Genomic DNA, 12,864 nt, shown 5'->3' on the forward strand with positions numbered 1-12,864 from the left:
AGGCTGGGATTCCTGAAAGAAAGGCTTGCCTTGCATGCTGTTTATCCATCGCTGTTCCAGACCTGGTGTACTTATGTAAATAAACCAAGTCACACTTAGAATATACCCAGACTCGGCATCACTGATTTCTCCTTCTTTGGAAAGCCAACATGCAAGGCCCTGCACATTTGCTACTGCTCAGTGCAGAGGCAATGCTGGTGTCAGAATGGGACATCTGTGTTAAAGATATAACACTATTATAGTCATGCTCGCAACATCTTAATGCAGAGAGCGGAGTCCTTCTTTCCTGCTCCCATGGCTACCTATCATACACATCTACAGCTATTTTATTGATGGGGAAACTAGGGAGCAGAGAGATAAAGTAACTTGCCCAAGGTCACACAACAATTCAATGGTTTAACCTGGAATAAATCCTTCCCAGTCTTCTGAATCCCAGTCCTGTGCTCTGGCTACTGAGCCATGCTGCCCTTTAGTATTTATTGTATTCCCAAGTATGGAATATATTGGTACTTAACAGAACAAAGGGAAGAAGTAAAATTAGCATAATTGAATATGCACTGTAAAGGATCATAGTAAAAAAAATGTAGATATAAATGTCTTTAATGTGATTTTAGCTGGGGGTTGGCTGTCAGAACAGTTCCTGTCACTTGGAGCTGGATAAAATCGTTTGAAGTGAAATTGACAAATATACATTTTTCAGCTATCAATGTTTGGTGATGAAATTCACTTTGAAAATGCCAAACATTTTTAAATACAAAGTTTCCATCCTTTTTAGTTAATATGTGCAAAGTTGTCATAATTTTGTAAATGTTCGGTATGTTTGGTAAGTCTACATAATATCTTTTCTTATTTTCCCAGATATGGAATTCTACTTTTTGATTGATTTCATATGCTTGAGAAGCTGCTAAAAGTTCATCTCTTTTCACAAACCACAATATGAACTATTCTAGAAGACTGGATGTTTCAGGGGATTGCATCACAGATTCATTTCCTCATCAGATGAGTAGTAACCAAGAGTTATCTTCCATTCTTCAGTTTAACAGTTATGAAATGTAAACATACGTAGTCTTCAACTTGAAGCCAATGGAGCTACACTTGTTTACACCAGCGGAGGATATGGACTATTCTTTTTGTTCTCCCCTCTAAATAATATTAAATTTATAGGTATCATCTTCGCTGGAATTTGGAATTGTTTAGTATTATTGGAAGGTCCCCTCTTTGCTGATCCAGTCCTTTAGTTGTTGTTTCAGTCATCTTTCAATTAACAAATGTCTGATTTTGTGATTGAAATTATCCAAATTCCTAAGTATCCTAAGAGTGTGAGTCTGACTCTGTTCTTCCTTCGATTGGATATTTATTTCTTTAGTTAAAACATGTGGAATTAAACATTTCAGTCCAAATTATTTGCAAAGAAAATGGTTAGAAACAAACTTAAAACTAGAAGGATCAAGATCAGAGGATGACTTCCAGGAAAAAACTACAGGAACAGTACCACAAAGGGAGGGACAAATTATGTGGCAGATGATTCAGTGATGGTTTAAACTACATGACCAAACCAAAATATGAGTAAAGGGAAAGCAATCAGGGACTTTAAAAAAAAAAGAGAGAGAGGAGAGACAACTGGAAGAACAAACAGATATTTGGGAAGATAGAGACACACATATGATAAGAGCCAAGGGGTGGTCAGGATAGTCATCACAGAATAGAGCACACAGCAAGACTAACTAGGAGTGCAGATGAGAGGAAAGGATTCGGTGTTCCTGATGAATGACGATGGAATGGAAAAATCAAGGATGGAGTTAAGAAGACAGTTTATTTTCTGATTGCAGGTCTGCAAAGTGAGACGGGGGGGTGCAAAGCAGGAAGAATGGAAACTGATACGGGACATAGATCATCTAGCTTGGTTATCTGCGTTAGGGCAAAAAGATACGAACCACAACTGAAACTAGGCCTTGTCTACTCTGAGTTTTTTTCTGAAAGATCTCCCACAATTGCTGTAGCCCAAGTATAGCTCCATTGATGCTAGTAACATAATTCCCCAAAGATACAGCTGCACCAGTGCATGAGTGCACACTATAGTCTAGACAGGATTCAGGCATTTTTACCACTGGTCACCACATCGGAGGCCTGCCTACACCACAGCTTCCATCAGTGCTACCACCTCTGGAAAGGCACCCATTAGGAATAAGAAAATGTCGTTTTTTTTTTCAATGAGAAGGTTCAGAGTTCCTCAGAAGCAGGTGAAAGTGGAGGGGTTGTCAAAAGCAGGACTAGTTTGAGGGGAGAGAGAGAGTGTGTGTGTGCATGAGCGAGAGAGAGAGCTCAGGACAATTTGAGAAAGATGCGTCTGTTGCAATCAGGAGCAGTTGGAGGGGAGGGTCATAATTTGGGGCCGTTTGGGGAGTATTTTGTTTCTGTGTCACCATTAGGGGCAGTTTGGAAGGTGTCCTGTGTCACAGTCTGGGGATGTGTGTCACTGTCAGGAGCAGTTTGAGGGGTGCTGTGTGTCACAATTGGGGGTAGTTTGGGGGTGTCACAATCGGGGTAGTTTGGGGGGGTTGTGTGTCACAATCGGGCAGTTTGAGGAGGGTATTTCCCTCCCCCATTATCTGGGCTACGCACTGTTTTGTCATATTTTACACAATTTTCATTGCAGCAGGAAACGGCTAAAAATCAGTTCCCTGCCCCGTCGGCTTGGGCTGGAACCGGACTGGGAGGTGTCTTTCCTCCCCCGGCCTGCCTCCCCCTGCTCTCTGGAGCCGCGGGGAGTGCATTCCCCCGCCCCCGCTCCCCTCCCCCCCCCCAAAAAAAAACCACACACACACACCCCGGCCGGCGCGCAGCATCCTGCCTTAAAGCTCCTCCGCTCTGCAGCTCACTTGGCGCCCCGGAGCTGCGGGACTCCAGCTGCCCCGCGTTCAGAATTTCTTCCAACTCCCCACTGGCTCCGAAAGCCTGAGCCCCGCCTCGCTTTGCAGCTTTATTTCCTCCCCGGCTCTGCCACTCCGCAGTGTCAGCAGCGCCCAGGAGAGCGGGACCTGCCCACAAGGCCCGGGGCGGATCCCTGCTGCAGGGATCGCTCCCGCCACCCCATCCCCCTGGGAGAAGGAGCTGCCTGCGAGCAGCTGGGCTGGGGGAGCCGCAGGCCCGGGCTGAGCCCCCCTGGCTGCGATCGTGCTGGCTGCTGCCCTCCTGGCTTCGGGGCTACTCCAATGCCAGCTGTCCCTGCGCTGCCCCGTATTCCTCGGGCGGCTGGGAGCTGAGGGGCTGAGCTGCCCCTTTAAAGCCCAGCCCCAGGCTGGGGAGAGCCCGGGACAGCCCAGCAGCGAGCGAGGACCAGAGGGAGACCAAGAGGACCAGCCAGAGTCCCGCAGTCACCACGCGGGAGCTCGCCTTCCCATTGGTCCATGGCTCCCCTCCCCTCGCCTGACGCGGGGCGTGGGGTTTAAATGCCTCCTGGCTGGAGCCCGCGGAGCCTCTTTGCCCCGAGCTCATTTGCTGGAGTTTTATTGCTGGAAAAGAGCGACAGCTCTGGGAGGGGAAGGGGGGGTCACCTCATCCCCTCACTCGCCCCGCCAATGACCAGTGACTCTAACCCCCAGGAGCCACCCATGAAGCATCACTTCACTTTGCAGAACAACAGTTGATGATCCAAAAAATCAGTTCGCAGCTGCCTTTAGCCATGAGCTGTTTGGATGTTATGTACCAAGTCTATGGTCCTCCCCAGCCTTACTTTGCAGCAGCCTATAGTCCTTATCACCAGGTATGTGTGGGGCACCTTGGCGGAGAGAGCCAGAGAGGGAGGGGTGTCCTCTGGGAGATGCCAAACCAGGACTAGCTTCCTGGGAGCTCAATGGTTCTGACTCAGAGCAGCATCCCACGCCGTGTAGCTCTGCTTGTCTCAACACCGTTTGTAGTCCGTGCCGAGTTTTAGATTCATGGGCCAACGTTGCAGGATGAGAGTAAAAGTAACTCACCAAATTTCGTGTAAAGAATGAATCAGCGGCCCTTCTAATTCGTTGTCTTTACATTGTTAGCTGTGCTGGTATGGTGTGTTGAAATGTAAATGCTCATTGGAAGTTGCAGGGGGGTAACTGTAAACATTCCGGCTCAGCGTAGTCACTGCAACTGTCATTAGAAAAAGACTTTGCCACATGTCACTTTCGACAGCTATATTATCATCCTATCGTACAGGTTTTGCTTCTAATGGGGCGGGTGTGGTTTTTTATGTTTGGCGTGAGTGTTCTGCACACTGAAGCTAGGAGGGAGGGACTGTATTGATTATTAAACTGTCAGATTCCTACAGCTGGTTGTGGAGGAAGCTGAGAACACTTGGAGTGGGGAAGGTTTTCGTTTAGTTTGTTGGAGGCAAATGGCGTTAGGTCGTAGGTGATGCTAAACTATTTCCCGTCGGGTTGTAGTCTGTGTCTTTGCTCCTGTTTCAACTATATCCAAAAAGTTTGTCGGGGGAAGGCAAGCAATTTTCGTTTCCACACCAACTGGCCTCAGCTTTTAGCGCAGCATTAAATCAATTCCATCCAAATTGTAAACTGCGGGGTTAATTTCTTTAAAAAAACAAACGTGGGCGTTGTAGCGCTTGTGAATAAAATGTTGCTGGCTAGTTCTGCACGGGCCAGATTATCATTCGTGTCAAGTAATCCCAGTATTTCAATACAATGACACTGCCAAACACTGAGAGATTTGGTTCCAAACGAAGTCCGTCTTGTAAGGGGAACTTTTCACCCAGAGCCATAGACTATTTCATTGTGTCGGATAGGATCCGAGATTCCGAGCTCACTTTACAAGGGGACTGCACCTGTTCAACAACCTTCTTTCTTTCTTTCTTTCTTTCTTCCCCTCTCTCCCTCCCTCTCTCCTTTCCTCCCTCCAAAAATGGAGAGTGGGAAATCCCCATCAACGAAAAAATGGCCAGAAAACACCAGGGCTCCTTTCTGCCCTCACGGACAGACACCATGGAGTCCTCGGGTGCTGTGCGTGCAGTCCTGAGGACAGAATCGGGCCCCTCGTTCGGGCGATGCATTCAGTCTGCTTTGCTTGCACATGGCTAGGGAAGGTTAAGTTGATCCCTCTTTGTTCAGGCAGAATATTACACACGTCGTCCCAATTTACCTGCAGTTTATTGCAGGAGATTTAGAAAACCGGATAGAAATATCAGCTGATGTTTCCCCCTTCTCTTTCTTAGCATTTTCTTAGCATTAACATTAGGGGGATTCATTAGATTCAATGGCTGCGTTGGAAGCCAAGTTGAAAGGTGGTGTCCATGAAGATGTGACATGCTGAAATGTGTCGCGTGTCTTGGCCAGGGACGCTGAAACAGGCCCCTGTCCTGCCCGGAGCAGGTGGCCCGAAGCGAGAAGGAGCCTCCCTTGGCCTCCCTTAATTTCTCCCCTCAACGCTTGTCTTCCATGAGTTCTCCATGGTACCCGAGTCCCAGCTGAAAGCCCCTCTGTCTGCAATATCCGAATCCAATCATTCATGTCTAAAGAAACTGCCCTTAGCAGCTGCAGACACGCTAGAAAAAAATGGAAAACATTTAGCACACTTTCGAGTGAATTCCAGTTTTTAAAAGAACCCAGTGAAAACAATCCAGTCTTATAGGAAATACCGTGGGTTTCTTTCTGCTCCTGCTTGCCAAGTACGTGGTTTCCCCCGAACTGTATTTGAAGCTGCCAATCTTTTTCTCCAGTTATAATTTATAAGACCCTCTTTGGGAACATTTTTGTCATCAGTTACACTCCTGCGAGCCCACTGACTTCAGCAGGGATCTGACTGAGGGCAGGGCCGGCCCTTTTATTTCTAATGTTTCCTGTCTAGATATAATAGATAAGAAACGATTTTCTATGGCGGGCTTGGGTTGGCCCAATTACATTTATTGAAACGATGCACGTTCCCACCTCGCTTCATTCTTCTGCCTTCCAACGCAAGACCCCAAAAAAGTCTCCAACTTTCATTTGCCCGCGGTTCGTGTGGTGCTTTGTTTTAAGGTTATTCCCTCTGGTCCCCGGGTCAGATACACTCCCGGATTCTTTGCATTTGTTAATTTCTCCTGGCAGTTTCTTGGTGCAGTGTCTGTCTATATTGCAAAGGAGGCTTCATTCCCGCATCGCCTGTCTCTCCCCCTCCATAGGTCTCCATACATGCCATGCATTTCGGTGCAATGTATATACACGCCTCACGTATCAGCTACTTCTCCAGACATTTCACTAGCGCTAGGATTGGGAACAAGGGGGCTAAATCCAGGGATGGGGGTAACTAGCGGACTTCAGGCATCCCTCCTCTTGCGTATCGCTATTGGAAGCTCTTGGGGCGAATAGGGGATTTGTTCTGAACTCATGGGGAACATATGTCGTGGCTGGCGGGGGTACTAGGCTGTATCCATACCGCATGGCCCACGGCGGGCATGGATTTAGCGGCCAGTGACGGACCCATATTCGTCGCCAGCTGGATCTAACGGCACTGCACCGCGTTACATCGCCTTGCGTGACTGGGTTTATTTTCTTCCCCCCTTCCTGACAGAAACTAGCCTTTTACTCGAAAATGCAGGAAGCCCCCGAAAGCGCCAGCAGCGCCAGCACCAGCAGCGGCAGCAGCTCCTTCTCCAGCCATGCCCCTGCCAGCATCAAGGAGGAAGACTGCAGCCCCGAGAAGGAGCGCCCCCCCGAGGCCGAGTATATCAACTCCCGGTGCGTCTTGTTTACCTACTTCCAAGGGGACATCAGCTCCGTGGTAGATGAGCACTTCAGCCGGGCCCTGAGCCAACCCAGCAGCTACTCGTCCAGCAGTGCCAGCGCCAAGACGTCACGGAGCACCAGCTCTTGGAGGGGTGAGCACTGGGGGCTCCTTCTATTGGGGTTCCCATAATGCCTTGCTAAAAAGGGACGTGAACAAAACAACCACCAACAAAACCGAGAAGATTTTCCAAAAAGGCTCAGGGCTTCCTGCAGCATTTGGGTCTCCCTAAAGGAGCCCTCCACCCGCCGGCTTCCAGAGAAACCTCCCCCCCCCCTTCCCCCCAGCACTTTCCTAACGCAAAAATGATGCTGTAAAAAAGCCAAAGGAAAACGACCCTCCAAGGGCTCCTCCAACGACCAGCCAGCGCTAGCCCACCTATGGGAAGTTTTCTGCTCTTGCAGTTGAAACCCTGTCCCAGGCAGAGGGGGAGCGGGGCGCGAGGGAGGCTGGTAAAATGCAATGAAGTTGCCAAGAAAAATTCCCTGAACAGTTGGGAATAAAACTGAAATAAATGGCGTTAGACATTCTGTTCCCTTACAGACAAATACCCAAATTACCTGTATTAAATGGCAACAGAGGGTCCTGTGGCACCTTTAAGACTAACAGAAGTATTGGGAGCATAAGCTTTCGTGGGTAAGAACCTCACTTCCTCAGATGCAAGATGTTTCAGACTAACACGGCTACCCCTCTGATACTGTATTAAATGGGAACAGGATCGGGCTCCATGGTTTTGTTTTGCAAACCATTTTTAATGTAAACTATACAACGAATATTCCCAGCTTTGGGAATTGAAATTGATTAATTTTAGGTTTAGTAGAAGTAATTTTTTTTAGAGGGCAGAGCCCATAAATTCTACTGAACTCCATCAGAATTGTAGGTGCTCATAAATATCTATCGCTGACTGAGAAATGACTGTTCAGTTAAAATCACGTTGATCTGTATGTGTGCTCTTATACGTGGGAGTTGTACAAATTCTGTCGCGAAAATTTTATCCACTGGTTAGCAATTCCAGCTCTTAAATGCGTTATGTTAGCTTCTCCGAAAAAAACTTAAGTCTAGTTACAATTATAGCGATGTATTTTCTTGTTTTACCAAGAAACAGCTTCTTGTATGTTGTCTCTCGAGACTTCCCCCCTCCCACCCTCCGCCCCGCCATGGCACTGAAATGCAACTTACTATACAATGTTGCTGAAATTGGTGTAGGGAATTTAAACAATGGCCCCGAAATTACTATGCGATTCAACCTGTAGGAACTGGAAAAACACAAAAACAACAAGGAGTCTGGTGGCATCTTAAAGACTAACAGATTTATTTGGGCATAAGCTTTCGTGGGTAAAAACCTGAAGAAGTGAGGTTTTTACCCACGAAAGCTTATGCCCAAATAAATCTGTTAGTCTTTAAGGTGCCACCAGACTCCTTGTTGTTTTTGTAGATACAGACTAACACGGCTACCCCCTGATACTTGGAAAAACACAGAGGTTCCCCACATGGAACTATTCTTATCTGATTTTTACCATGCATTCATATTTTATTTTTTACCATGTCTTTAAGCAGAAGTCCCAGTAGATGCCATTGCGCTTCAGAACGGGTAGTACCATCTGGCCCTTGGTTTTTAGTTTAGTACATTGATAGGGAGGTTTTTTTTAAATGTAGAAACATTCTCACTGCTCCCGTCCCAGCGCCCCAGACAGATTATATATTATCTATAGATCTAGCTCAAGGTATATAATAGATTGTCATATCTTTTGGGGCTGCGGGAAAATAAATAAAAACAATACCTTATTTAAATCCAGGATAGCAAGACTTCAAAATATTCGTTCAACCTTTCAAGTTTGTGACTCTATTCCCCGTCCGTCCTCTGTGGGGGAAGAGGAAAACCCGCAGTGCAGCTTATGAAAAAGTTAACTAAAGTGCGTTTGGGTTCATAAGAAAACAAGAACTATAGACATGCAGAGAGGGTATTCATGAGAAATCACACTATGAAGGATACTGTTTTCTACAGCATACTCAGCAACATGTGGGAGAGAAGGCGATCATGACTAAGCCAATAGCTAACTTTAAATTTAAGGCTTTAGCGGCCACTTACTTCCCCCCGAAGAATAAAGCTTATAGCATTTCCCAGGAATGCATTCCATCCCAGCCTCTCTGAATGTTTTCTTGTGTAACAATATATTTTACTTCAGAGCAGGTATTCTGTATTTTAGCGTCCAAAAAGATAAACTGGACCGGGTTGGGTTTATAACAAGGTTGAAACCCTGATGACAATTACAAATTCTTAGACACCCTGGCCCATACCGTATACTGGTAAAATTGCCAGTGAGTTGTTCACTTCAGTGGGAGATTTGCCTGGGGGGAAGGACTTGAGTCCTCTGTATTATAAATCTAGCCAAGATTCTGCTTCAAGGTTTCCCAATCTCGCCGTGTATTTCTGTCAGTGGTTTATAAAAATGAAATACTAGTTGAAATTTGGCAGGGATGAAAGATATTCTGTGCTGGAGGTGCCTGTGGTGTGCTACATCCCACTCTCTGAATACAGCTGAAGGATCTTTGCCAGGGATTCAGAGATAACTTACCTCTGGCTCACACTACTTTAATGCACATTTTATTCCCTTTAGGAATGCACAACATACCATATTAATAATACTTAACATTGTTATCTTCACTATTGGTAAATATTATTTCATCCTGCATATTGCTTGATTGGCAAATAAAATACAGAGTCCCTGCCGGGAAGATCTTACAGACCTAAGCGACCTGCAAAACACATTACAAATGTTAGCAGCGCACCTGTGAGGCAGACAAGCATTATTAGCCCAACTTTACAGGTGGGGGAATTACCCACGGTCATTCAGAGAACAAGAGACCTGACTCCTAATGCCTCCTCATTCTAGACCTGCCTGCCTCTAAAGAGCATGGGGAGGAGAGATGTCTTTATATGCTGAGTATGTAAATGCTAAGTAAAAACATAAACATGTTGCTAAAACTCTATAAGGTCTTTATTTTCCTCCCCTGGAAATTACTCTGTGCAGAGCAGAAATGACTTGTTTCATCTACCAGGGGGAAAGAAATCCCGTAGATCTAGGGCTTTTTCCAAGAACCACAAAAAACTTGGACGCCACAATTGTTTTAACTCACAAGGGAACAAAGTCCTGGATCTGTCGGAGGCAGGGATCTGACAGGCGGTTAGTGCTGTAGATGGTTAGCCGGAGAAAGATCTGTTTGAGGATCTACAGGGAGATTGATCTCTGATTTATTGTGTGTGAGAGCTGGGGATCTGTTGGAATGTTAGCTGGAGGGGATCTGCTTGGGGATCTACTGGAATGGTTGGCTGAAGGGGGTCTGTTTCGGAATCTATTGGATGGTTAGCTGGAGGGGGTCTATTTGGGGATCTGATCTCTGATTTATTGGGTGTGTGAGCTGTTGGGGTCTGTTGGATGGATAGCTGGAGGGGATCTATGGGAGTTGATCTCTGGTGATTTATTGGGTGTGTGAGCTGTTGGGGTCTGTTAGATAGTTGTGGGGGGTGTGTTGGGGATCTCCGTGGGGTCGATTCAGGGGTGCCCAGTTTGCAGATCTATTGGGGTGCCAGGAGGCACAGAGAAGGGGCGGTTTATCTGGCTCACGCTGCTCCTCTCTCTCTCTCCCCTTCTCTCCCCAGACGGCTCCTTCCCGATGAGCCAGCGCAGCTTCCCCGCTTCGTTCTGGAACAGCGCTTACCAGCCCTCCTCCGTCCCGGCCTCCCTGAGCAGCAGCCTGGGCAGCCCCTTGGCCGCCGCCGCCCACAGCGAGCTGCCCTTCGCCGCGGCCGACCCCTACTCGCCGGCCGCGCTGCACGGCCACCTGCACCAGGGCGGGCCGGAGCCCTGGCACCACCCGCACCCGCACCCCTACCTGGGCGCCCAGGGCTCCGCCTACCCCCGCCCCGCCGCCATGCACGAGGTCTACGGCGCCCACTTCGACCCCCGCTACAGCTCGCTGCTGGTGCCCGCCGCCTCGGTCCGCCCGCACCGCCTGCCACCCGCCTCGGCGCCCGCGCCCGGCAGCCCCCAGTGCGAGCTGGGCAAGAGCGAGCCCGCCAGCGCGGCCTGGGCGGCGCCAGGCCCTTTCCCCAGCCCTGCGGGGGACATGGCCCAGGGCCTGGGCCTCAATGTGGACGCAGGTAAGGGGCAGGGCCTCCTCCATCCGCCCTCCCGAGATGCGCTGGTGGCGGGCCTGATCCCGCGCTCCACATTAACCTTTCCTGGTCCCCCCTGGGGGCAATGGGGCAGGGCGCGGTGGGGCGGTGTTGGTCCCCAGAGCGAGGGGCCGGCCAGGGGCATGACATGGTCTGCCCAGCCCAGTGCAAGCGCACTATTTACAAACCGGCAATTGCCAGGCGCACAAAGGTCCATGCCCCACCACGCATTTCCCCCCCCCCCCCCGATTCCCTATGGCCAGCAGCCCCCCCCACCATGCCACAAATGCACAGCACCCTGCACAACACCACCTCGCCCAGCGCCCCACCACAACTGCCCAGCACCCCACACAGAACCCCCACTCCCTAGTGCCCCAACACACAGAGATCTTCCCCGCCTCTTCACAGCCCAACACTGCCCCAGACCCCCAAGAGACCCACTCCCCCACACCCTGCCTCCCAGCCGCACTCAGTGGCCCTGCTGGGAGACAACTGTGTCTGCCAGGCTGAGCCGCCAGTGCAACCAGGGCTGGTCCCAGGATGGGGAATCGCTCTGGCCCCTTGGGAGTGGCGAGATCAGCCAGGCCAGGGCCTGCTCCAGCCGAGCTCCCTCAGGACCCACTTACCTGGAGGGGCCCAGCCAAACCCCCCACCACTGTTCCTCCCCAGCTGGCTGAGACTGGCCAGGCTTCTGCACCAGTCCCAGGCAGCTCAGCTCTGGGGAGACAGGCGAGACCCTACAGGTGGTGGGAAGCAGAGACTGCCCAGAGCTGGAGGGTGCACTGGGGTCTGGCCGGGGGCAGAGAGAAGCCGGCGGGTGGGGCTGAGGGTGGAGAGGAGCCCTTGGCTGGCGGGCGGGCAGGCCGAGAGGAGCAAGGCGGGGGGAGCCAGTGGGCTGGCAGTGTCTCAGGGCACAGTGCAAGCAGAGCAGTCCAGGGCTCCTTCTGAGCATGGGCCCAGCTCCATGGTGCCACTGGTGCCATTGTAAACCGAGCATTGCCCCAGGGCTGAGGAGAGGTTTGAGTTGGGAGCAGACTCCAGACTGCCCCGCCTGGGCATAACGGGAAGGCTGCTGCCTAAGGGCCCTCCCTTGCCCCAAGACAAGCTGCACTCCTGCTAAGGCCACCTGCAGGCCCCAGTGAGGTGTTTCCAGACTTCACCTTCCCCCCCATCTGCTATCCTCCACTGGGTGAGGGGAAGCACAATTGCTTTTCCCACGGAAAAGTGCAACGGTTTCCCCTCCCCCAGGAAAGCTGATACGTTGGTCTTTTATGTGTGATCAGGTGCATAGGGGAAGCTTTTTGCAGCTATGTTTTCACTGGAAAGGTGAGACAGATATAGCCTTGGTTTCTAGCAGGGTGAGCACACAAAAATAGGGAACGCTCTCTGGGAAGCATTTCTCAGTACTTGGCACATGGTTATTCTGAATGATCCCTCTAAGCTTTAGACAAAACAGGAATCCACACTTTTCCCTGGCCTAGTTTGGTTTTTTTTCTTTGCTTCACCACTGCCTTTCATTCTGGGGAGCCTCACTTTAGATCCCTTCTCCGCTCTCACAAGGAAATAGTGGTGTTTGGCTTTCTCTGTCCTTAAACATCTTGTACCTGTTTTTCTTCTTTCCCCCTTTTTTCCCCTTCTCTCCATTCTCAGGTTTGCAGCCTCAGGATAAAAGCAAGGATCTGTACTGGTTTTAGACCTGTCCTTCACCTCTTCTTCCCCTGGGCTCTCCCCCAGTAGATCTCTGCCTAGTAGAATTGGTGACATTCAGAGCTGAAATCAAGTGGGTTTGTAACAGCTTCTGATCTTGGTTTTCAGCTCGCCGTTATTCCTTCTGTGGTGGATCTCTCCTGAGCTGATCTGCTGACTCAAAGACCCCCGAGTCCCCTTCCTCTCTTCTTCAGACAAGCCCACCATGGCTCAGCATCTATGCCAGGCAT

General features: G+C 49.6%; 1 protein-coding gene across 2 annotated transcripts; it reads left to right on the top strand.

The window, feature by feature from the left end:
- The first annotated feature begins 3,646 nt into the window (after window positions 1-3,646).
- VGLL2 (vestigial like family member 2) lies at window positions 3,647-12,783 on the top strand. 2 transcript variants are annotated; one of them, XM_065402084.1, is made up of 4 exons: window positions 3,647-3,763; window positions 6,538-6,844; window positions 10,412-10,912; window positions 12,743-12,783. In XM_065402084.1, exons 1-4 carry the CDS (start codon window positions 3,647-3,649, stop codon window positions 12,781-12,783), a joined length of 966 nt encoding a protein of 321 aa, XP_065258156.1. The 2 variants fall into 2 exon arrangements, with proteins under 2 accessions (XP_065258156.1, XP_065258158.1); XM_065402086.1 differs by lacking the exon at window positions 10,412-10,912 and having other exon boundaries at window positions 3,683-3,763.
- Window positions 12,784-12,864: the final 81 nt, after the last annotated feature.

This window comes from Emys orbicularis, chromosome 3, assembly GCF_028017835.1.
Source record: "Emys orbicularis isolate rEmyOrb1 chromosome 3, rEmyOrb1.hap1, whole genome shotgun sequence".
In the NCBI taxonomy this organism is placed as follows: Eukaryota; Metazoa; Chordata; order Testudines; family Emydidae; genus Emys; species Emys orbicularis.

Excerpts from the sequence above, each read along its gene's own strand:
- VGLL2 (XM_065402084.1), top strand. The coding sequence starts at position 3,647 with ATGATCCAAAAAATCAGTTCGCAGCTGCCTTTAGCCATGAGCTGTTTG. Across the intron at positions 3,764-6,537 it reads CCTATAGTCCTTATCACCAG|AAACTAGCCTTTTACTCGAA; the intron begins GTATGTGTGGGG and ends CCTTCCTGACAG. Across the intron at positions 10,913-12,742 it reads GGGCCTCAATGTGGACGCAG|CTCGCCGTTATTCCTTCTGT; the intron begins GTAAGGGGCAGG and ends CTTGGTTTTCAG.